Below are 25,844 nucleotides of genomic sequence, written 5' to 3'. Positions count from 1 at the left end.
CCAACTTCCATAAAAAAGCCCACTTCTTCTCTTCTGTGAGAAGAGCTTCTTCTGGTCTTCTATGAAAAGACCTTCTTCTGGGCCTTTAAGAGAATAACTTCTTCTGAGTTTCTAAGAGAAGATCTTCTTCTGAGAAGATTATCTTCTGTTCTCCTATGAGAAGACCTTCTTCTGGTCTCCTACGAAAATACCTTCTACTGGTTTTCTACGGGAAGACATTCTCCTGATCTTTTATGAGAAGACCTCCTTCTGGTCTTCTTTGTGAAAACCAACTCCCATAAAAAAACCCACTTCTTGTCTTCTATGAGAAGAGAAACTTCTTGCCTTCTATGAGAAGACCCACTTTTGCTCTTCTATGAGAAGACCCACTTCTGCTCTTCTAAGAGAAGATCCTCGTTTGGTCTTCAATGATAAGACCTACTTCTGGTTTTATATGAGGAGATCCTCTTCGGGATTTCTATGGGAAGACGCTCTTCAGGTCTTCTATGAAAATACCTTCGTCCGGTCTTCTATGGGAATACCTTTTTCGCACTTTTTGAGAAGAGCATCTTCTGTTCTTCTTTTCATAGAGACCAGTTGGGGAAGACCATTTTCTGGTCTTCTTAAAAATGCTATCTCCTGGTCTTCTCCAAAAAAACCTTTATCAGGTCTTCTGTGAGAAAACCAAATTCTGGTCTACCATTCGAAGTCTTTAGGGTTTTCTTTCAGAAGACGACCCTCAGGTTTTCTTTGAGAATACCAACAGGTCCTTTCTGAGAAGACTTTTGTACCTTCTATGAGAAGAACTTCTTTAGGTCTTTTATGAGAAGACCTTTTTCTAGTCTTCTGTGGGAAGAAATTCTTCTGGACTTTGATGAGAAGAATATGTTCTACTCTTTAATGATGCGACTTTTTCTGGTCTTCTGTAAATTTCCTTCTTTGAAGAGACCTTCTTGTCTTTGATGACAAGGCCTTCGGGGCCATTCAAGTCCTCTGTGAGAAGAACTTCTGGTCTTCGGTAAGAATACTTGAACCTTTAACTCTTCTCCGATAAGATGGTCTTTCTTCCTTGTAATTTCTTATGGGATGACTTCCGTTCTATAAGATTAACACTTTTTCTTCGAGAGGAAAATATTTTTTCCACTTATGGGAAGTACGTGTAGACTTCGAATCGAAGGCGATCTTGTCTTTTTTTAAGTAGAACTTGTTCTCCTATGTATATCGCCTATTCAAGAGTACCAATTTTTCTTCTCTGATCAAACATTTGAGTAGTAGTAGCTTTAAATGAGCATTTTGATGAACATATCTTATTTCCAAGTTTGTAACGTTGGGCGCCACTTCCGCATTAAATTCAAAAGTTTCAAACCCAAAGAGAGAGAGAGATCTGACGGGACTTTAGAAATGTCGAAACGGGGTTTTTTACCATTTGGATGACATCTGTGTAAATTTCCTTAAAAAATATCTTTGAATTTTCCACGCAGAACTATTTTATAAGTCCTTACTTACCATGATTTTTTTAAACGAAACAATTTTTTCAATTACATTTTTATTACACAATACAAATGTATTTACTTATTTATTTCACAAAATATCACTCTTAACTTATGTCCAATATGATTCGTTAAAAAATTCGTCATTACATATTATTTCTCTACTATTTCAAACTTCGTCATAGAATTTCGTTCCTCCGCATCGTGGTCCCCATTATTTGATATTCTTATAGATCCAAGGCAACAGAGAAGTAACTCGAGTATAAACACCAGGATATTGACCCTTACCGCAACCAATGCCCCACGAAACAATGCCCACCTGGACAAAACGACCGCCCTCGTTGACAATCATGGGTCCGCCAGAGTCACCCTGCAAAAGTAACCAATTTTATTGATATTTTTCTACTAATTCAGATCCTCATTTCGTCGATAACTTACACTACAAGAATCCTTGGCCGCTTGACCGGCACAAACCATCGACTCAATAATACCCGCCGGGGCAGCTCTTCCATATTTAGCGGCACACTCAGCATTATTCCAAATGGGAATTTGTACCTTTTGCAAAATCGAGGGTTGTGGACCATTTTCTCGCAAACTACCCCACCCAGCAACGGTGGCAATTTGACCACTGTACGAACTCCTCTGCTGGGTCGGTGAGGTGGGCAAACAAATCGGTTGTATTTCCTTGGTAAATTTCACCGGTTCACTAAGGGTTAAGATAGCGATGTCGTTGTGCTGAAAAGTGGGGAAGCTATTATTTGGTTTTCATTCCGGGAATTGAATTAAATGGTTCTTACCAAAGTACTAAAATCAAAGCCTTTGTGTCTCACCAAACGCTTGACTCTTCGTGAGATGTGTTGCACTTCGTAGTCGGTGCGAATGTTATAGTCGCCCAAATGAACTGTCATTGCAGCAACGTCCCAGGAAGTCATTCTGTAAGGGGAAAGTAGGAATAAGTGGATGATAAGATTTGGTAAGGCCTCAGGGTTGTTGATGTTACTATTAAGTGTTGTATATTATGAATCCTGTATTTTTTTTAGAAAATTTCTTGTGCAATGGACTGTTTTTTCCTCCTGAAAAAAATACATGTCATTGTCTTGCTTTAGAAGCCCTACTGATTTTCTAAAACAAATGCTTGCTATCTCCAATAAAAACATATCGTGGTATTTTATTTGAAATAATTTATTCTAAAAATTGAAAATTAAAATGAAATGGGTTTTATAATGGTCTGAAGACTTCTGGGATAACCTCAAGGTAATTTCTTTTCAGGTTGTATAATTTCAAAAATATCCAGAAAATTGTTTAACAAAAAGTAAAATGAAATAAAAAGAAAAAAAATCCATCATATCCATCTAATTTTAGAAGTTGTAAAGACCAACGACTCCAATATTTGCGGGTTGTTAGCTGTTCTTAAATGTATATTACCCCCTAAAATATGCTTTAAAGGCTGTTTTATTTATATCTCGACATTTATTTTATCCCTTAAAATAGACTTTAACGCTTTTGTAGTTCTTTAGTAATGTTGCCAGATTTCGAAAGCGGGAAGTTATGCTAATTTACAGAAATATATAGTTTGTGAAATATAGTTAAATTTTCTACAATATTTATAATTCTACCACTGCTTTTCGACGTCCTCTGAAGAAAGATTGGTTTTATAGCACAGTAATAATTTCTGCGGAATTTTCTGTGTGGATTTTTTTAGTGATTCTGAAAATTCCATATAATAAATGTTATTCTTCCATAAGAAGGTGTGTAGTTTTTCTACAAAAGTATTCTCTGCATTTAAAAAAGTGGTTCCTTAGCTATATGAAAACAACTTTACATGTTTAGCTCTCCTAAACAAGTCTTCAGGCCCTCTAAAATATTATCTCCTAGAAGATTTGAATATCTCTTAGAAAAATATCTTATATTTTTTTAAAAGAAGAATATATTTTCATTCTTTTAAAAAAGAGCCTCAACTTGTGAATTATTCCCTCTGAAAAAATACTTTCATGTTAAATAAATAATTCACCTTCCATTAGAAAGGGGATCTCAACTGTCTGGATATTAGATCTTTAGCTGAGCATAAAGTCTTAAGCTCCTCTAAAAGAATATCTCCCATAAGACCTCTATTTCACTTAGAAAAATGCTTCTAACATTTAAAAAAAGAAATTATTCAGCGCTTCTGGAAATATCATCAGCTAATATATTTAACTATTCGGAAAATGTGTTTTTTAATGAAGAATTAAGTTCTTCCTATTAATGAAGACTCGTTTAGCTTTTATGGAGAGAGATCTTCAGAATGAAAAACTCTTCGCGAATGCCAGCACTTTTAAAGGTATGCCATTCAACTCTTAACGAATAGAAAACAATTAGTTTTTACTGAACATCTGCAAAACGATATTCATCCATACGAGAAGAATATCTTCACATTTTCCAAAAGTAATGCCTTAAGGTACTGTTATTTTTATTATCTTAAATAAGATCGAAAGAAAACGTCAAAATTGCAAAAGGAATAGTCTTCAACTCTTAAAGACCAGAAGACTTTTAGCTCTTCTAGAAGAGCTCTAAAACGATATACGTCTTTTTGAGAATAATATATACAGATCTTTTAAAACACAGCATTCGTGGCTCGATTTTTATTTTATCTTAAAGAAGATCCTTATCTCTTTCAAATAAGAAATTTCAATCAATTCTTGAAGAAGCAAGAACCGCAATTTTTTTACCCTATTTATTTTGATGCCTCTTCATACCTTAAAAATATACTAGATTTTGACTATCTTTCAATATTCGACTTTTATGGACGAAACTTTAAACAATTTAGCGTAAAGCTTTGAAGCACGAACTTATTCCAATTTTGAAAGACTTGCTGAGAGACATCTACCTCTCGTTTATCCAGAGAATTCCTCATGTAAGATCTCCTATGTAAAAAATAACTGTAAAATATAATATATCTATGGAAATAATTATAAATGATCTTCTTTAAAAATTATGTCATGGAGACGTTCTTTGACTGTTGAACTCTTACAACATTCACGAAAAGATGGCGTTGTCTTATATCATTTAACTTGTCTGAATTCTTCTAGAAAAGAACAATTTTAGGGGCACTTCATAAACATTTAGGAGCGCTAAAATCGTTCCGTAGATTAGAATCTAAATTATTTTATGTTTACGTATACGTCCCAAATCACAAATGAAATTTAGATGATGTCCCATGTTATGTATGTATATTAGGGCATAATACGTCCATTATCAAAATTGATGTATAGATGGCGTTTCGAGTAAAAATATCCTAGGGTGTCAAAGGTCTATTTGTTGATCCTTTCTTTTTTCGGCATTTAGGTGTAAGGAAATGCAATTTCTATGATATTTTATATATCGCACTGCACTATGACCTTATCACAGTGTAAATAACTAATCGAAATTGAAATATAGATGGCGTCTCATGTAGCATATATGTATCTAAAACATTGCGGTAATGATTAATTTCTAGTCTACAATATCAAGGTACTGACTTAACATATCCAGCCAGCCAGCTAATCTCTGCCAAAAGTTAAATCTGAAAATTTTCGTTTGTGGAGAGTGGAGCAATGTTTCAGAGGAGCCTGAACTTTTTAGCCAAAAAATTCTCAGCATGTTTTTACTGCAATTTAGATGGCGTTCTGTGACAATTTGGGGTATTGATTTAAAAACTAATTCCTGGAGGCCCTTCATATCTTCAATAGAACCTTAATATAAGATATAAAGTCCATGACTTTCTATGTTCAGCCAGCCTAAAGTTATTACTGGAATTATAGACGATATATTGTGTTGTTATTACTGGAATTATAGACGATATATTGTGTTGATGTATAGATGGCATTTCATGTAAAAAGTATAAGCAATGTACGAGATTGATTTAAAAAAAATATTTCTCCTCTCACAATAATAATGACTTCATATGTTCTGGAAAAAGGAAACCCTTTCGAAAAGTGGAGCAAAGCGCCTATAATATTCTCATGTCTTTTATCGATATTTAAATATAGATGGCGTCCCACACCATATATTGAATTATGTCCTTTTAATTAACATCAATGCACTGGTTTTAGACTTGCAGACAGTCTCTGACAAAATTTATGTGTAGATTTTTTTTCTTTCCAAGATTAAAGCGTCTGAAGGGACAGCTGAAAAGTTCTCCATATATCATATGTCAAAATGTACATATAGATGGCGTTCCGTAGCAATGTGCTGTACTGATTTCAAAAAACTATTTCTTATATCGTATCATCTCTTCAATAGTTTACGTATTTTTTCAGCAGGTCTATGCCAAAATATTTACTAAGAATTTTTTGTCTTCGAAGATTACCCAAGTTCCTGAAGTGGCTAATTCTCCGTGTGTCTTTTAGCGACATTTATGTATAGATAATGTCCAGTTTAAGATATCGTAGATTTGCGGAATTGATTTTGCAAAAGAATTTCTCATCTTACACCATCTCTTCGAAAGTGTCTAGTCTAAAATGTTAAGATCCTGCCTTCCTGTTTGTCTGTCTCGGTCAAAATATATTTCTTGAAAACTATGTTAACAATTTATCCTCATGTCTTATATTGAAATTTAAATATAGATGACAATCGGTAGAAATTTGTCGAATTGATGAAAAAAAAAATTCTTATATCTTGACATCTCTTAAATAGTGTCCAGGCCACGATATCAAGATTCCGTATTCGGATATGCTGCTAACTAGTCTCCACCAACATTTATAACTGGAATTCTTTGTTTTCGAAGAGTGGAACAAAGTCCTTGAAGCGGAAACTTATTTAATCAAACAATCCTCCACTATATTAAGTATGAGAATAATGTCTCAGGATATGAAAAAAAATTTTTTTGGGTAATTCATGGAATTTTAAAGGAGAATATTTCCTTAGGATTTGATGATATATCCCCCTGAAGTATGCAATAAATATCTTTCAAAAAATAACTGAAATATAGAGGTCGCCCACACTAAAACCCGCAATAATGTATTGAAAGATTTGTCTTGCGCCATCTGATCCTAGCTTTAAGCTCTAATATCCAAGTTTAAGATATTCAAACAGTCTGTGTCAAAATCTTAAACTAATTTCTTTTGTTTCTTTTTCTGTAGAAAAATCTCTCCGAATGTAACATAGATGGCGTTATTACGGATTTGTCTTTTATAAACATTTCCTCTCAAGAAGACTCTTTTCAGCTCACAAAAGATTAATCCTTTGTATTTTCTTTTAAAAAATCCATTTTGAAAACATTACTAGTTTTTACATTTAATATTCTTTCTCAAAAAATGGTCTTCGTATTTTCTGAGATAAAAAAAATGTAAAAAATGTAAAAAATGTAAAAATTCTACAAGAATGGCTCGAGTAGTCCTTGAAGAGATTTTGTTTGTAAATTACACAATTTGACTCAACAAGTCCTTCAAATCTCTAAAAAATCCAGCAAAAAAAAAAAAAAAAATTTAAAAAAAAAACTAAAAAGTCCACGACAATTCCTTGAAAAAAATCTTTAAAAAATTCACGACAAGTCCTTGAAAGTAATCTTTAAAAGATCCACAACAAGCCCTTAAAATCTTAAAAAAAATCCACGACAAGTCCTTTAAAAATATCTGTAACAAATCCACTATAAGTCCTTGAAAAAAAAAAAATCATTAAAAAATCACGACAAGTCCTTGAAAAAAATTCTTGACCAAATCCACGACAAGCCTTGGGAAAATATCTTTAAAAAATCAACTGCGAGCCCCTGTGTAAGGATTATTTTTTTCTGAACAAAATCTTGATAAATGTTTAAAATAGTTTTCCTTACCTTGCAACACAATGAGCCGCAGTCAAAACATGGTTCTGAAAGAGCAAGAATAATGACAATTAATGAAAAAAATCAAGGGTTCTATCGCCCAACCCCTTCACCCTCTAACTTACATTCGTTATCAAACTACCACCACAAAATTGCTTGCCCGACTTGAAGATAACAGCAATCCAAGGGAATTCATTGGGACTGGCATTGGTACCGCCCACAATGCGTTCCTGATCTGGGCCAATTACGCCACATTGTAGGGGCAGACCATTCGATGATGTACCACTGCCCGATGAACTTGGTGGTCTTCGAGTTGTGGTGGTGGTAGTAGTTGTTGTCACTGGCCTATAGGTGGGGTATGTTGGCCGCTTGGTGGTCAAAGTGGTTATGGGTCTCTTGGTTGTGACTGGAACAAATTGTCCTCCAATTGTCGAAGGGGGATGTGTGGGATAATGATGATTGGGTGGATGTGTGGGCAACGGTGGAGGCCATTGTTGGGCCGATGGGGGATGGGTTGGCAATGGTGGTGGCCATTGTTGTACTCCCGAGAATCCCACAAATTGTGAGGGCCAGGGGTAGCGTATAAAGTTGTTGTAGTTGGGGGCCTGTTTCAAACTCTCATCGATGGGATCGTAGCCGATATTATTACCCTCTTGCGAGGAGGGTTCATCATATTTGGGAGGTTCCGGCTCATAGTTGAAATTGGCAGGAGGTTCAATGACATCCGAGTCTTCAGAGCTTTCCGTTTCCTTGATAACATCCATGGGATCCATGGTGACATCCTTGGAAGGTTCATCATTTTCTGGTTTTACAGTGGTGGTAGCTTCAGGTTGGGCTGGAGTGGGATTTGGATATGAGGGAATTGGGGTCAAACCTGGTTGAAATGTTGGCGTTTCGCCTGGTACAATGGGTATAATGTTGTCAATGCTAGTACAGCATACCCCAGAACTTGTGCGAGCATATTGATCGAAATAGGTACACAATTCATCGGATTGAGGTTGTGGCTGAATGTAGGGTGTAAAATAGGGATATTGTGCCAAACTGTAGTATGTCAAATGACGACGACGACGTTGGTTACCACTTTCCAGGGCACACCGATCAAAACCCATACAAATACCCACCAGACCGCGAGATGTTATACACCGCGATCCCTCGGCACCGATATTTTGAATGTAGAAGAAATTCGGACTATAGAACAGTTGTCGACTTGTGCGATTTAGGGAGGTCTCGTGGCCGTTGTTTTCGTTCAGTGGTGATGGAGGAGCTGCAAAAAAAAAAAAATATTATGATATTTTATTAGAAAATCGATGTTTATTGAGCAAGCTCCCCTTTTCAATATTTTTGCAAATTTTTGGATTAAGATAAATTGGAATTCGTGCATTTGAAATATGTAATGTCTTCGGCAATATTGCAGATAAAAATACGAGAAATATTTAACACTCATGCGAGTCAAAAAAGGGATATTTTTGGTCCTTTTTTTAATATGGCTAAAAATCCCCTTTAAACGGGATCGTAGCATTTCCATTATCAAATAATATATACCCTCTGTAGTCATATGGCTGAGAGTTTAAAAATCCACATTTGTAGCTCTGTCAGTCTTCGGAAAAGACATTCTTTCAAAAATTACAAAACAAATGGTCACTAAGTTCTTGAAGAAGAAAATTCCAAGAGGAGTCCTTGAAAAAAAATTTAAAATTTCTACGAGAATGGCTCGATTAGTCCTGGAAGAGATTTTGTTTTTAAATTATGCAATTTGACTCTGCAAGTCCTTAACATCTCTTGAAAAAAATAGTTAAAAAATCACGACAAATCATTGAAAAAAAATCTACGACAAGTCCTTAAAAAATATATTTTTTTTCAAATCTTTAATAAATCGACAAAAAGTGCTTGAAAAAAAAAAATAAAAATTCATGACAAGTCCTTGAAATAAGTCGTCAAAAATACACAACTTGAAAATAATCTTTAAGTCCTTTGAAAAAATCCTTAAAAAGTCCGCGACAAGTCTTGAAAAAAAAAAACATTTAAAAAATCCACAACAAGTCCTTAAAAAATATAAAAAAATACACAAGTCCTTAAAAAAATAAAAAATATACACGACAAGTCCTTGAAAAAAATCTTGACCAAATCCACTACTAGTCGTTGGAAACAATCTTTAAAAAATCCACTACAAGTCCTTGAAAATAATCTTTAAAAGATCCACGACAAGTCCTTGAAAAGAAATCTTTAAAAAATCCACGACAAATCCTTGACATTTTTTTTTAAATCCATGACATGTCATTGACATTTTTTTTTCAAAAATCCACGACACGTTCTTGACTTTTTTTTGAATCCATGATAAGTCCTTCAAAACAAGTCTTTAAAAAAATCCACAACAAATCCTCGAAAAAAATAAAAAATCCACGACTATTCCTTGAAAATAACCTTTAAAAAATCCACGCAAGTCCTTGAAAAAAATATTTAAAAAATCCATGACAATTCCTTGAAATAAGTCGTCAAAAATACACAATTAGTCCTTGAAAATAATATTTAAGTCCTTGAAAAAAAACCTTTGAAAAGTCCAATACAAGTCCTTAAAAAATAATTAAAAAGACCAAGACAAATCTTTAAAAAATAAAATACACGACAAGTCCTTGAAAAAAAATGTTGACCAAATCCACAAGTCGTTGGAACAATCTTAAAAAAAAATCCACGACAAGTCCTTTAAAAAGTATCTATAACAAATCCACTACAAGTCCTTGAAAAAATCATTAAAAAATCACGACAAGTCCTTGAAAAAAATCTTGACCAAATCCGCAACAAGTCCTTGGAAAAATCTTCAAAAATCAACTACAAGTCTTTGAAAAAAAACTTTAAGAAATCCATGACAAGTCCTTGAAATAAGTCGTCAAAAAGTACACAACTAGTCCTAGAAAATAATCTTTAAGTCCTTGAAAAAAAAACCTTTGAAAAGTCCAATACAAATCCTTAAAAAATCATTTAAAAGGCCATGAGAAGTCCTTGAAAAAAAATCTACACCAAATCCACGACAAGTCCTTGAAAAAAATCTTGACCAAATCCACAACAAGACCTTGAAAAAAAATCTTGACCAAATCCACGACAAGTCGTTGGAAACAATATCCAAAAATCCACGACAAGTCCTTTAAAAATATCTATAAAAAATCCACTGCAAGTCCTTGAAAAAATCACTACAAGTCCTTGAAAAAAATTCTTGGCGAAATCCACCACAAGCCCTTGGAAAAAAATTTATAAAAAATCAACTACAAATCTTTGAAAAAATCTTTAAAAAATCCATGATAAGTCCTTGAAAAAATTCTTTAAAAAATCCATGACAAGTCTTTGAAATAAGTCGTCAAAAATACACAATCCTTGAAAATAATTTTTAAGTCCTTGAAAAAAACGACAATCCCTGAAAAAATCATTAAAAAGGCCATGATAAGTCCTTGAAAAAAATCTTTAAAAAATTCACGACAAGTCTTTAAAAAATAGAATACACGAGAAGTCCTTGAAAAAAGTCTTTAAACAGACCAAGACAAGTCCTTGAAAAAAAATTTTGACCAAATCCACGACAAGTCCTTTGAAAAAAATTCTTGACCAAATCCACGACAAGTCCTTGGAAAAAATCTTTAAAAAATCAACTACAAGTCTTTGGAAAAAATCTTTAATAAATCCACAAAAAGTCCTTAAATTATTTTTTAAAAATACACTACAAATCCTTGAAAACAAATCTTTAAAAAATCCATGACAAGTCCTTGGAATAAGTCGCCAAAAATACACAACTAGTCCTTGAAAAAAATCTTTAAAAAGTCCATGACAAGTATTAAAAGAAATATTTAAAAAGACCACGACAAGTCCTTGAAAAAAAATCTTTAAAAAATTAACGACAAGTCCATGGACACATTATTTAAAAAGACCACGACAAGTCCTTGAAAAAAAATCTTTAAAAAATTAACGACAAGTCCATGGACACATTATTTAAAAATCCACGACTGGTCCTTGAAATATTTTCCTTAAAAAACTTAAAAAAATCCACAACAAATCTTAAACAAGTCCTTGAAAATATATTAAAAAACACGACTAGTTATTTAAAAACTTCGCCACAAGTCCTTGATGAAAATCCAAGTCTTTAAAAACTATTAAAAACTCCACAACTGGTCCTTGATCACATATTTCAAAAATCTTCTAGTCTCTGAAAAAAATTTAAAAAATCAACTACAGGTCCTTGAAAATAAATCTTAAAAAAAATAAGACTAGTCCTTGAAAAATTCTTTAAAAAAAGTATTATGGCTCGGCCATTTCTTCATCTTTAAATTTTTTTAAAAATTCCACATTTAAAGCTCTGCAAATCCTGGAAAAAAACGTCCGAGAAAAAACATATTTTAATAATCCAGGATTGAGGCTCGACTAGTCCTTCAAAAATCCCGGATTCTGGCCAGATTGGTTTTTGAAGAAAAAAACTACGACTGGTCTTGAAAAAATATTACTTTAAAACTCCTTCTCCTATAAACACTGTTAGTTCTTTAAAAATTCCCAATTATAGTTCCTGCCTTGCAAAAAATATACCTTAATAGATCTGCGTATATAGCTCCACCTCAGTAGCTAAAAGATTTTGCGCATGATTTTTCTATGGTTTTCGACGTTTCTTTGAAATTATAAATTATTTTTGCTTCTCAATCAAATACCGTTTTAAGAATCCTCATAAAATTAAAAATCTAGATAGGTGGTAAATGGCAATACGCCATTAGACAATGTGATTTTTTTATTTCAATTCAATTGAAATTCTAGCCAATCGATTTATTGGCTGCGCAGCAAGTCAATGAACTTGAAAAGGGAAATGTTTGGCTATTTTTTGCTATCTTTTTTTTTCAACCACATAAATATTAAGTGAATTTGAAAAATTCGAAAAAAAAGCGTTGAATATATTTGAAATAAATGTTAATAAACAAAAGGTGGTAAATAATATTTATGAAGTGATGTTGGTGCTGGTACGCACTTGTCATTTTATTTGAAAAAACTGGTGACCCATTAAATCGTTGTTTATTTGACATGTTTAGTTGGATAACAACAAAAAATTGGAAACATTTAACACATAATGTGTCAAAAATGTATATTTACACACACAAACATAGGCATATAAGTGTGTTTGTTTCTTGGATATTTCCTAGGCAAACCACACATCTATGTTTCACACATCATCGTCACTGGAACAGCACACCCATGACTATTGTTTATGGTATGGCCAGTTAACGACATCGTAAAACAGCGGGTGGCTACCATTTTTTTTCCTCTCTAACTCTCCATACCTTGCTTTGGTTTCGGGGATTTTGGTCATTTGCGGCCGTAACTCAAAATTATGTGGCATTTCAAAAGAAATAAATATACATAATAGTATGCTTACAACAAAAACAACAAAAGCGACAAAAAATGATGAGACATTTTAGTTGACCTGCTGGGAGGGTTCTAAAGAAACCAAAACCACCCACATAGCATGTTTTGTAAAACATTTCCCACATTTTACCTTTACTGGTTCATATCTGTACATCTTAATTACCATTCGCACTACATCTGCGCACCACATCATCAATACCCAACTACAGCGCCTAGAAAACCGACATTTTTTGCCATTGTCGAAATTGGCCTTTTGTTTGCACTTCCAAAACAAAAAAAATCGCCAATATGTCATCAATGTTTGTGTTTGTCTAACATTTTCGGCATGTCTTTGGCAAATGTGTCATCTAAATTGGGAGAGTAAGTATGACTTGTTGGAAGATCAATGAACTTCTTTCTTCTTAACCGCAAGCAAAACAGGCAACAGCTACGACAACAACAACAACAATGGAAACATAGATTTTTCTCAATAACCAAAAAAAGGTACTTGCTTCTTCCTTGTCCCTGTGGAAAAGAGAAAGGTGAGGGGCGTGAAGAATTCACTCTTTAACTGTTACTCTTTGTTTGCCTCAGTTTAGAAGGTTTGTTTCTTAAGTCTTTTGTTTCCCAAAGACAAATACGAATTTTACGAGCGTGAAATTCTATTGTTTGCCCGTTGAAAAGTAAAATTAATTGCAATAGTTCATGGAAAAAGTGAGAAATATTATTTTGACCTAAAAAAGAGGATTTTGGTGACAAATGATATTCTGGCATAATTACCAACCACAAAAAAGGAACATCTTTTTGAAGAGCTTGAGGCATACAAATAAACTAAAAAATAATGGAAAAAGTCATTGGGATCCGCAAACGCTGTGAAATTAACGTACCTGGATTTTGAACTTCAAGGAAAATAATAAAAACATAAAAATTAAAAAAAAAAAAAAAGAAAAACGAATAAAACACTAAATGAAGGGCCTAGATGAAATACTAACAGATTTCTTTTGAAAGACCAACAGCATTTTTAAGGAAGATCGACGGTTATTCATTGACATACCAGGAGGACCAAAAGGAATCTTTATAAATGTCTTAAGGAAATATTAGCTTCCTTAAAGGTCAAAATATTTTCTATGTATTTTCTATATCGACCAAGTAGTGGTCGACCATGAGGCCATTTAGAGGATAAACAGATTTTTTTCTACGGGAATCAAAAAGCCGTTTATGTAAAAAAGAAAAACCTGAAAAGAAAAATTAAAAGTGCAAGAGGTCCTCTATGAAAGATAATTTTGTGTTCCATGGAAGACAAGTATGTATTGAAACGGTGCTTTTCGGAAAACCTGTAAGAAGACCAAAAGGTCAAAATGGTTTGAATGAAACACCACAAGGTCTTCTATGGAAGACCAAGTTCTTTTAAAACAAAACAAAAACTAAGGAAGACCAAAATTGTATTTTATTAAAATCCACTTGGTCCTCTATAGAATTCCTCTATAGAATACCCTTTTGAAAGGTCTTCTATGGAAGACCCAAAGTTCTTCTAGGTTTTTCTAAGGATAACAAAAACATCTTCAATGGAAATCAAAAGGTCTCAATGGACGTTCAAACGATTTTCTACGGTAGATCAATATGTCCTCTTCGGAAGACCAATTCTCTTCGATGAAAGACATGTTTTCAATCGCTCTTCTGTAGAAGATCTTCTATGGAAAACGGACTTCTATGGAAAATCAAAGAACCAAATTTTTTTTCTGTAAAATATCAAAAGGATATCAGAAAAAATAGTTTTTTTTGTCTTCTATGGAAGACCATACGATCTTCTGAGAAAGACCAGAAGGTCTTCTATGTCAGACCAATAGAACATTTCTACAGAAGAAGAAAAGGTCTTTTTTTCTATAGACGACGAGAGAGTGTTCTATGTTGCGGTCTTCCTTGTCTTCTTTGAAGACTAAAAGTCATCTGTAGAGAACGCATGGTAATCAATAAAAGAAAGATTTGCTATAAGACCAAAAGATGGTTTTCCAGGGAAGACCAAAAGCTCTTCTATGGAGGACCAATATATCTTCTATGGAAGATGGAGAAGTTTTCGAAAAAGACCAACATTTCTGTAGAAGAACAAGACCAAAAGATCTTCTGTGGAAGAGCAACAGGTCTTTTATGGAATGCTGAAAGGTTTCTTATGGAGGACAGTAAGATCTTCTATAGAAAACCTAAAGGCTGTCAATAAAAGAAAAATAGCTCTTCTTTAGAAAACGAAGAAATATTTTATAGAAGGCGAAAATGTCTTCTATAGAAGACGAAAACGAAGAAATATTTTATAGAAGGCGGAAATGTCTTCTATAGAAGACGAAAATTTCTTCTATAAAAGACGAAAATGTTTTCTATATAGGACGAAAATGTCTTCTTTGGAAGACGAGAAGTATTCCGTCGAAAACGAAAATATCTTCTACAGAACATTGCTATTTTAAAACGAAGACAACGAAGAGGTCTTCTATGGAAGACGTAGATGTCTTCTATAGAAAGCGAAATAGTCTTCTATGGAAGACGAAAAGGTTTTTAATAGATGATCCAATTTCTTCTATGGAATATCATAAGGTCTTCTTCAGAAGAAATAAAGTTTTTCTATGGAAGACCAAAGGATCTTCTTGGCCAGGAGAAATGTCTTCTATGGAAGACCAGGCAGATCTCCTACAGAAGCCCAAATGATCTTCTACGGAAGACCGAAAGGGTTTTCTATAGAGAACCAAAAAGGTCTTCTTTGCAAGACAGAACGGGTTTTTATAGGCCACTGAAAGTTCTTCTACTATATCTACTATCGAATACCAAAAGGTCTTCAATAGAATGCCAATAGGTCTGCAATGGAGGGCCAAAAGATCTCATATGGAAGACCGAAATGTCTTGAGAAGATCAAGATATCTTGTATAGAACACGAAGAGGTATTATAGGAAAGACCAAGGGTTCTTCTATGGAAGGCAAACAATTTTTCTGTCGAAGATGAAAAAGTCTTCTATGGAATCCAACTGTTTTTCTTTTAAAGACCAAATTATTTTTTCTGGAAGACCAAAGGCTCTACCTGGAAAGACCAAAAGATTTCTGTAAATGACCAATAGATGTTCTGTGGGAGACCAAAAGGTCTTCGGTGGAAAACCAAAACCGTTGATATGGAAGAACAAAAGAAGAAGTGAATGACCAACAAGTCTTCTATGGAAGACCAAAAGATCTTCGGTGGAAAATTAAGAGCTTTGTCATTGGAAATCGAATGTTCAGCTATGAATGACTGAAAAGTTTTCTATGGCCAAACCAAACAGTATTCTATGGAAGACCAAACAGCCTTCCAAGGAAGACCAAAAAGTCCTCTATGGCAGATCTAAAGGTATTCTACGGAAGATAAAAAGGCCTTATAAGAACGACCAAATGATCCTCCATGAAAGACGGGCAAGTTTTCTATGGAAAAATCAAAAAGTCTTCAGTGAAAGGCCATATGACCCAATGGTCTTATAAGGAAGTCCGCAAAGTCTTCCAAAAGATCTTCTACAGCAAAACAAACGGTTTTTTTAAGACCACGGAAAGGTTCTCTACAGAAGAGCCTGAGATCTGCTATGTAGTTTCTACAAAGGAAGAACGTGATGTATTCTATCCAAGACTAATAAATCTTCAATAAAAAAAAACCAAATCTATTCTCTATCGAAGTCTAAAAAGCCTCGTTTGGCGTATAGACAATAGATCTTCTATGAAAGATCTTTATCTGAGGTTTATTCCAGTTGGTATTCCTAAAATTATCTTTTTATCCCTTTACTCATAAGACCCACTAATCTTCCATAGAAGACCTTTGCTGTTATAAAAATTCTTCTACAAAATTCCACTGAAATCTAAGGAACTCCCATAAAATTCCCAAAATTCCTGAAAGCAAAAAAAAAAAAAAAACATTTCCGCTTTGGCCAAAAATAACCCAAACAATACAAATGACCTTCAAAAAAAAAGTTACTCCCGTAATGGCGATTTGGAATAGGTAGCCCATCCCCTTTGTTTTCGAATTGCCAATTTGGTATGGAAACCATCTGTCAAATATTTAATTCAAACAACGATGGCTGCTGGCTGCCAAATCGATAAAGAAGCACGAGTTTTGGAAACGCACATAAAAGTACGCCTACACGCACGTTTACAATTCGGACGACGGCGACGACGTTTAATAAATGTTAATTGAAAGTTTATGTTGAGAGCTTCTACGTTTTTGGAGATTCTATGCTGGCATTTATAGCCAGTTGGACTTTGGTAAGTTGGGAGGGGGTAAGAGGTGATTGCGCATTGATAACATGATTTATTACGTTCAATCCAATGATTGTCATTATCCGGAACGGCTATAAAATAAAGACATCAATGTGTGCTGTTCGCAGCGAAATGTATGCTACTACTGCCCTTTCGTGTAATCCAATACCAACAGCTGTTTGGGGTTTTTGTTGCCATTTCAAGCAGCCAAAAGCGTGATAATTTAAATGTTTGATTATGTTATTGGAAATGGTCAGAATTTACGGTGTGCTCATCTATCATTGGCGTGGTGGTGTCGTAGCGCAAAAAAATTTACATTTTCAACGAAAAGAAAGTGGTCATAATTAGGTAACTGCGTTACTAATGAAGTGGTTAAACAAAAGTTAGAGAGAAGAAGAAGAACAACAACAACGAGAATCAAATTGAATCATAGGCAGTGGAAGTTTTGCAGAGGAGGAGTTTTTTTATGGTGGTATAGAATGAATTTAGGCAATGATAGTTGGCTCCAGGAGTTTAAATAGAAGCGGCTTTTTTTATACCCTCAGCCATATGGCTATGGATACCATTAAATACGGCCAAAACGTGCCTCATCGAAATTAAAGTTTTAGACCCTAGGACTCTTTGGCCCAAATCCATATCAGGACATTTGGAGTCGATCTGGCGATATCCGTCCATCTGTCTATCTGGCTGAATGGTGCGCATGATAACCCTCGATGGGAGTATCGAATTTGATACAAAGTTGGTACATACTAATATTATTATCAAACTTAGATCGTAGATGGGAAATATCGGCCAACTACTTCTGTAATTCCGTTACAAAAGGTCGAAATTTTCAAGAAAATATTTTACTGCAAAGAAAGGAAAATGAAATTCCGATTTTGCTAATTTTGCAAATCCTAATATTTGCATCAGTGTAAGGTCCGAAAACGGTCAATATCGGTCCACTCTATTAAGTACCTCTCCCACAAAGGGTCATAATTTTTAATAATTATAACTCATACGAAATATGATGTAAGGGGTCCGACTGTCTTCAAATTGCACACATCAAAATGTTTTTATTAACCCAAGATCTGCTGGAAAGATGGGATATATCGGTCTACTCCTTGTGACACATCTCCCACAAAGGGTCAACATTTTGAATATCCATGAAGCTGATAAAGCGAGAAATTAAAATCCGATTCCATTCAGAATTGACACATCTCAATATTTCAATCAACACATGATCTGTTATAAAGATGTTAGAGGTCGGACGAGTACCTTCCCCACAAAGGGTCAAAGTTTTGAATAACCAAAACGATTATGAAATCCGGAACAAGAGACCGGCTCTCTTCATATTTCCGACATCTCATTATTTCTTCTAACACAAGATCTGCTGTGAATATGGGATATACGCCTTCTAGTACCTCCCATACATAGGGTGAAAATTTTGAATATCCATGAGGCTTATAAAACGAGAAATAAACCTCGCGTGGCGTGCATTGGTTCATGGTAAAAATCTGCTTGGACTGACGCTTCGAACGCGGTATGTCATTAAACGATGTGACATCTCTGTCAAAAGTTATGGCGTTGCCAGATGGGTCGGTCGAATATGGGCAACCCTGTACATCTTAATATTTATTCCAACAACACAAGGTATATTATAAAGATGGTAGAGATCGGACCATATCTTCTGGTATCTCCCCTACAATGGGTCAAAACTTTGAATAATTATAATATTTATAAAATGTGATGTAAGAGTCCGTCTGTTTTCAAATTACACACACCCCTATATTTTTTTAACTCAAGGTCTGGTGTGAAGATGGGATATATCGGCGAACTCCTTTTGGTACCTCCCCCACAAAATGTCAAGATTTTGAAAAATAAATATTTTCTGCACAGAAAAAGGAACGATAATTCGATTTTGCTCCATCTTTGCAAATCCTAATATTTACTGGCGCAAATATTAAGTCAGGTGCGAAAATGGACATAATCGGTCCACTCCATTAAGTACTTCCCCCACAGAGGGTTAAAATTTTGAATAATTACAACTCTTATAAAATGTGTTGTAAAAGTCCGATTGTCTTCAAATTTCACACATTCCAATATTTTTATAAACCCAATATCTGGTTTTAAGGTGGAATATATCGGCCCACCCCTTCTGGTACCTCCCCCCAAAAAAGCTCGAAATTTTGAATATGCATTTAGCTCATAAAACGTGAAATTAATATCCGATTCCATTTAGACTTTGCACATCTAAATATTTCTATTAACACAGGATCTATTATAAAAACGTTAGAGATCGAATCATTCCTTCTGGTACCTACTCCATAAAGGGTCAAAGTTTTGAATAAACAAAACTATTTTCAAATCCGAAATAATCATCCGGTTCTCTTCATACTTCACACATTCCATTATTTTCACTAACACAAGATCTACTATGAAGATGGGATGTATCGGTCAACTCCATCAAGATTTTGAAAAACAAAACGCTCAAAGAAGGCGAAATAAGCATCCAACTCCCTTCAAATTCCACACATACAAACATTTTTGCTAACACAAGATCTGTTGTGAAAATGATATAAATTTGCGAACTCCGAACTTGCTATATCTAAATATTTCTCTCAACCAGAAATCTGCGATGAATATGAAATTTAGGATTTCGCATAAAATTGGATATAAATGTTCGATATTCTCGTAATTTTGCCCACATCAATAATTTTATCTGTACTATATCTGGTACCTCACGCCAATTTTTTCCAAAAAAATTACATATCTTATTTAAAGTGAAGAAAGTAACCAATAAGGTCCAAACCTGGCACGTCTCAATATTTATATCGAATTTATTCAGGTCCGATACGAAATGGATAATATTGAACCAATTCGTCGGAACTGCTACAACTTGAATAATCATAATAGAAATAAAAATATATTTAAATAATCGAACATTGGTTGAGGTTATACATCTGTCATTAAATATCTTTTCAAAAGAAAATTAAGCAATAAATTTCTTAATGTTCGAAAGAGAAATCGAAAGAAAGTAATAACATTCGAAGAACAGTTATCAATTGCCCAAAAGAATCTGGAGCACCCAAATAAAGTTTACCTATAAAAAAAAAAAATAAAAATTCCTTACAATGACCTTGTTTGCTTGCGCAAATCTCATGAAGATGAGTAATATAGTTTCTTGCAATCGACAAAAAATATATAAAAATTACTACCTCCAAGAAAAGAATTCGAGAGGAAAAAAAGTGAAATAAAGGCATGGCAAAGTAATCCCCATGTTGTGATTAAAAAAATTAAAAATATATTTCTACTATGGCCCAAAGCGAATTAAATTTACACATGCATGGCACGTAGAGAATGTCAATGGAACTCTGATGGTAAATAAAACATACATACAATCGCACATTGCAGACGAAGAAGTCTACTTTGATATATCAGATAGATACGGCAGAGAATAGCCTCAAAGCAAATTCCTTTTCAATACTGGCGTTTTTTTTATTTATTTTTTTTTTTTTAATTCGCCAAGAGAAAATTGTTGTTTACTTTTGTTTTGCATAATTTGTTTAGTTTAGCATTTAGTTTTCTTGAAATGAGGAGGTGTTGAAATAAACATTAAATTCACTCATTACGTTCCGCCACATTGAAGTACCTTTACAAAAATTTCTTGGAAATTATTCAGCTACTCTTTTATTGATTTAAACCAAATACAAATAAATTATGCTATGCTATGCGGAGGATTAATTCGTGTACTTTCTATAATTGGCATAGCAAATTGTCAAAATGCCATTTAAACAGCACCCATCATTAATTTCGGGCTCAGAATTGAATTTATTATCGATGATTTTTTCTTTGAGCGATTGAATATGAGATGGGGGAGTTCAGTCAACTTTCATTGTTTGATGGATTATTCATAATTGTCGTTGTGGGTAAATGACTTAGACATTTTGGCAAACAATATTCGAAATTTGGAAATTTATTTACGCAAACACATCTTTGTCTAAGAGAACGTTAATAGCCCAATTTTTGGTCCAATAAACCGAAATTATGACAGGTTCGTGTCTTAAGTCTTTTGTTTTGCCATTACCAGTTACAACGAATGATTTTTGTTTTTCACAAATGTGCTAGCCATGATGTTGGCAATTTTTTCCCAGCTGTTTTAAGTACTTATTTTCTAATTTAAGCTAAAATAGGACCGCTTCTATGTAAAACTCCTAGAGCCAACTATGATTATCTATATTCATTATTTTCAATTAAAAACAAGTTAAAAAATATTAGCCGGTTTTACCAACAGATTTATACCCTCAGCCAATGTTTGATTATTTAAATATATTTTGATTTCTTTTATGATTATTCAAAATGTTGACCCTCTATGGAGTAGGTTCCGAAGAAATGGACCAATATTATCCATTTCGTATCGGATCTTAATATATATGATACTAATATTGCGGTGTGCCAGGTTTGGACTTCATTGGTTACTTCCTTCACTTTATGTGAGATACGAAATCATTTTTGGAAAATGTTCAAATATGCGTTAGCTATAGTCGACCAATTTTCATATGTCATCTAATGCAGATAAAAATATTGGTGTGGGCAAAATTATAAAAAAAATCGAACATTTATATCCCAATTTATGCGAAATCATAAACTCCGTATTAATCTCAGGTTTCTGGTTAAGAGACTGACTTGTTTCGCAAATAATGACAGATAAAAGTATTGGAAATTGTGACCCTTGGTGGGTGAGGTACCAGAAGAGGTTCATAGATATATATCATTTTCACAACAGATCTTGTGCTAGCAAGAATGTTTGTATGTGTGAAATTTGAAGAGACTTGGATGCTTATTTCGCTTTCTTTGATCGTTTTGTTTTTCCAAATCTTGAACGCTATGTGTGGGAGGTACCAGAAGAAATGATCCGATATCTACCATCTTTGTAACAGATCATGTGTTGAGAGATATATTGACATGTGCCAATGGAATCGAAACGGATGTTAATTTTTCGTTTTATGAGCTTCATGGATATTCAAAATTTTAACTCTTTGTGGGGGAGGTACCAGAAGGAGTGGACCGATATATCGCATCTTCATAGAAGATTGTGTGTTATTGGAAATAATGGAATGTGTGAAATATGAAGAGAACCGGCTGCATATTTCGGATTTTATAAACATTTTGGTTATTCAAAAACCCTGGTGGGGGTGGTACCAGAAGAAATGGTCCGATTTCTACCATCATTATAACAGATCGTGTGTTGATAGAAATATTGAGATGTACCAAGTCTAAATGGAATAAGATGTTAAATTCGCGTTTTATGAGCTTCATGGATATTCAAAATGTTGACCCTTTGTGGGAGAGGTACCACTCAAAGGCTCCACATTAAACCGATTTATCCAATATTCACAGCAGATCTTCTGTTAGTAGAAATAATGGTATGTGTGAAATATGAAAAGAACCAGGTGCTTATTTCCGATTTCATATTAGTTTAGGTTACTCAAAACTTTGACCCTTTGTGTGGGAGGTACCAAAAGGAATGGCTCTGTTTTGGAATAAGACGTTATTTAGAAGACTTTTGATAAAAAAATAAACTATTACGCCTTGTACACAAAAATATACGAAACATTTCAAGGGAAGAGTTTAAATTATTATTTTTCTCATTTATTTTTATTTTATTTTTCGGAGGTAGAATAATATTTATGGAGCCTAGAAAAGAGACTTCATAAGGTCATCTATTGAAAGAATACATCTAAAGGGGTTTTTACAACATAACTATCTACAGAAGATTTCCCATAGAAAAGGGGACATCTTTAGGATTTCTGAGGGGAAAAATGAAGGCGGTTGATCCTTAGGAGATTTTTTAACATAGAAGATCGGCAGTTGTTGACCATTTCATCCCCAAAATATATATAAAACATATAATTTCTGTGTAAAACTTCCTAAGAATCGGACTATAATTGAGGCCTGCAGACGAAGGGGCATGCACAGCTAGATCGACTCAGTTCGGATAGGATATAATAGGACAGGACCTACATTCCGAATGTTTCAAACTTTTTTACCCAGTCAAACTTCTAATACCCTCACAGGATAGTTTTGCATTACACTGTGCAACACGAAAAATAATAACAAGCCCGGATTATGAAAGTAGAGCTAAAAATAGGGCGTTTTGAGAGTTAATATCACAGTGTAAGCTAAATAGAGGGTGGAATTTTCCCCTCTTCCACAATTTTGGAAATTTTTGAAAAATGATTTCTTGGAATCCTTGCATTTTAAATGTAAAGTGTGTTCGGTAATATTACCGTTATTTTCTTTTAACAATTTTAACCCCCTAGCAAGTCATCAAAGGGCAATTTATCGTCCTTTTTTCTGATAAAATTCTACTACAGGTCCCAGAAGATACAAAGGTCTGAATCTTACCTAAAGGTTAGGAATTTATGTGTCTAAACAACACATTTTAATGTTAAAGCCGTATTTTGTGTGAGTTTAAGAAAATTTCTCTTACACAGTATTACTTTAGAAAGACGACAATCAAGGCAAAAATATTCTTCATCGAATTTTACTATAAGTCACCAATGAAAAAAAATCTCTATTTCCATTGTATATCACCCAAAAAATGTATGCATCAATATTAACAAAAAAATAAATAAATAATTATAATAAACCCGAAAATAATTCCTAATTATACCCACAGTCACATGACTAGGGAGGGTACATATATCATTTGTTACGACTAAAACGTGACTCATCGTAATAACGGTTTTGGACCCTAGGTCTCTTTGGACCAAATCCGTTTCAGGGCATTTGGAGTCGATCTAGGGGTGTTCATCCGTTCCATTCAGACTTGGCACATTTCAATATTTCCATCAACACAAGGCCTGTTATGAAGATGGTAGAGATGCTCTAATATTCCCATTAAATTTTTTATATAATTATATTTATTTCAATTTTTCTTTATTTTATTTCAACACTTTCAAATTTCGTAAGCAACCATTTTTTTTCATTCAGAATTTTTCCCCTCAGTGTTATTTTTGTCAAGTCCTTCTTTGTCCTTGTCGTTTTGAAGTCTCTTGATGTATTGGATCAGATTTGATTGTAAAATGAATTATTTTTGCTTGTGTTTGTGTCTTAAGTATTTTGTTTTCATTTAGTAATACTTATACGCCAGCGCGGAATATTAATTAACATTTCATATTTTTTGCAGAGAACGAGCTTTAATTAGCTCCAAATGCTCAAAAAGGATTAACCTCATTCTCTCACACTTACCTTCATTTTCCTCCTTGTCTTGCGAATGATTTTCCTCCTTAACTTGTGAAGGATTTTCCTCCTTGTCTTGCGAAGGCTTTTCCTCCTTTCCCTCTGCCACAATTTCTTTTAGAATTCCCTCCTTTTCTTCCACAATCAAAGGCATTTGATCAAATGTCAGCTGCTCATTTTGAGTTTGAATTTTGGTGACAACTTTTTCGTCATTGACATTTGTCAATGAAATGTCAGCGACTTTTGATTCAACATCATCTTTGGCTGTCGTGACATCGCCTGCTGGCTTTTCGTCAATGTCTAGACTTTCAGCCCTCAACGTGCATGCCGAATGCAATAACAACAGCCCAATAAGGCTGATTTTAAACGAATTAAACATTTCAAATTTTATTTATATTTTGTTCTTTTTTTTTTCCTTTGATTGATTTTTATTTATTAAGGATTATTTAAAATTCTCCAAGCATCACCGTTTGTCAAAAATTTATGATTTTATATTTTTGGATGTTTTTGTTTTCCCTTTATTTTCAGGCACTTTTCTGATTTATTGTGAAATTGTCTTTTTTTGATTTTTCTTTATTTTTTTCGTTAAGAAAAAGAAAGAATATTGATTTTTTTTATTAACCAAGGAGACAAAGAATACCGGAGGGCCAGAGGATCTATTCAATTGCCGCTCCAATGGCACCGTTTACGTTCAAGGTTCGCGAGTATCTGCCAGACTGGACGTTGTCAATGTTACGTCTACGGTTATGTATGATCGGTTCTTACGCGCTGCTCCAACGCTGTAAACAGCTTGGAATTGGAAGGCGAAGAAAAAAAAAGTAAAAGATTGCCAAAAGAAAAAATAGAAACAAAAACGTCTTTGCAGAACAAACAAAAGCTGAGGGAGAGTGGAGGTTGGTGGAAGTCTTTGTTTGCTTTTGACGCTCTCACTCTATATATCTCTCTCTCCCAGTTTTGTGGTTTAGGTTCTAAATGAAGCATAATGTTGGCGTACGCACGTCCTAAGGTGGTAGGCTGGCTGGTATAGTGTGATTGTTGTTGCTGCTGTTACTTTTTCTAAAATCAATTACAACAAACTGATCGGTATCCAATGTTCAACTTTGAAATACAAATGATTATCATTATTAGAAGTACACGACTCGTTTTCACTACCACGCACTTGACGAAGAGGGCTTATTGTGTGTACGTGTGTATGTGTCTGTGTGTGGGTCTTTGGAAATTGGGATGTGGACGAGCCAGTGTTTGGATTGCTAATTTTTGTCAAATACTTAACATAGCTGGTGAAAATAGGGACAGAATTGAAGATTTTCGTAAGAAATCTAAAAATGAGTTAATAATTGAAAACAAAAGACTTAAGACATAAACACGAGGGAAAGTAATGTATTTTACGTTGAAGTCTTGTCAAAAAAAAAAAAAAATTGAATTTTCAAATTCGATTCAGAGGGACCAGTGGGGATTAATCGTATGGGGATAATGAATCCCAAATGAAAAAAATCGACTCTTAGGGATTTTTTATGGGATCTTTAGGAATCGTATTATATTATTTAGGAGAAAATCGGTTCATCTGGTGAGGTTCTTTGAGCCAAAGGCTTCTTCTTATTCTTAGACGATTTAGAGAGAACTTTTCCGTAGAACATTCTTAGAATGACCTGTTTTGTATACGACTATACAAGATGGACTTCGTCCTAAAAAAGACCTTCTTAGTAGGTTTTTAGCCATGTAAGACCTTTTAGTAATCGCATTTTCAAACAAAACGTGCG

At 34.1% G+C, this 25,844-nt stretch overlaps 2 protein-coding genes across 3 annotated transcripts in view; both read right to left on the bottom strand.

The window, feature by feature from the left end:
* The window catches only part of LOC101900142 (circadian clock-controlled protein daywake), a 396,529-nt gene that overhangs the window by 295,637 nt on the left and 75,048 nt on the right, over positions 1-25,844 (bottom strand). The window lies entirely within an intron of this gene.
* Positions 1,521-24,789, bottom strand: LOC101898442 (uncharacterized). The gene is made up of 6 exons (XM_059125244.1): positions 24,094-24,789; positions 7,368-8,506; positions 7,255-7,289; positions 2,267-2,402; positions 1,908-2,204; positions 1,521-1,839 (listed from the first exon to the last, which is right to left on the bottom strand). Exons 1-6 carry the CDS (start codon positions 24,461-24,463, stop codon positions 1,684-1,686), a joined length of 2,133 nt encoding a protein of 710 aa, XP_058981227.1. The 5' UTR covers positions 24,464-24,789; the 3' UTR covers positions 1,521-1,683.

Source organism: Musca domestica, unplaced genomic scaffold, assembly GCF_030504385.1.
Source record: "Musca domestica strain aabys unplaced genomic scaffold, Musca_domestica.polishedcontigs.V.1.1 32, whole genome shotgun sequence".
NCBI lineage: Eukaryota > Metazoa > Arthropoda > Insecta > Diptera > Muscidae > Musca > Musca domestica.
The sequence above is the reverse complement of the archived record's forward strand: the minus strand, read 5'-3'. Positions and strand labels throughout refer to the sequence as shown.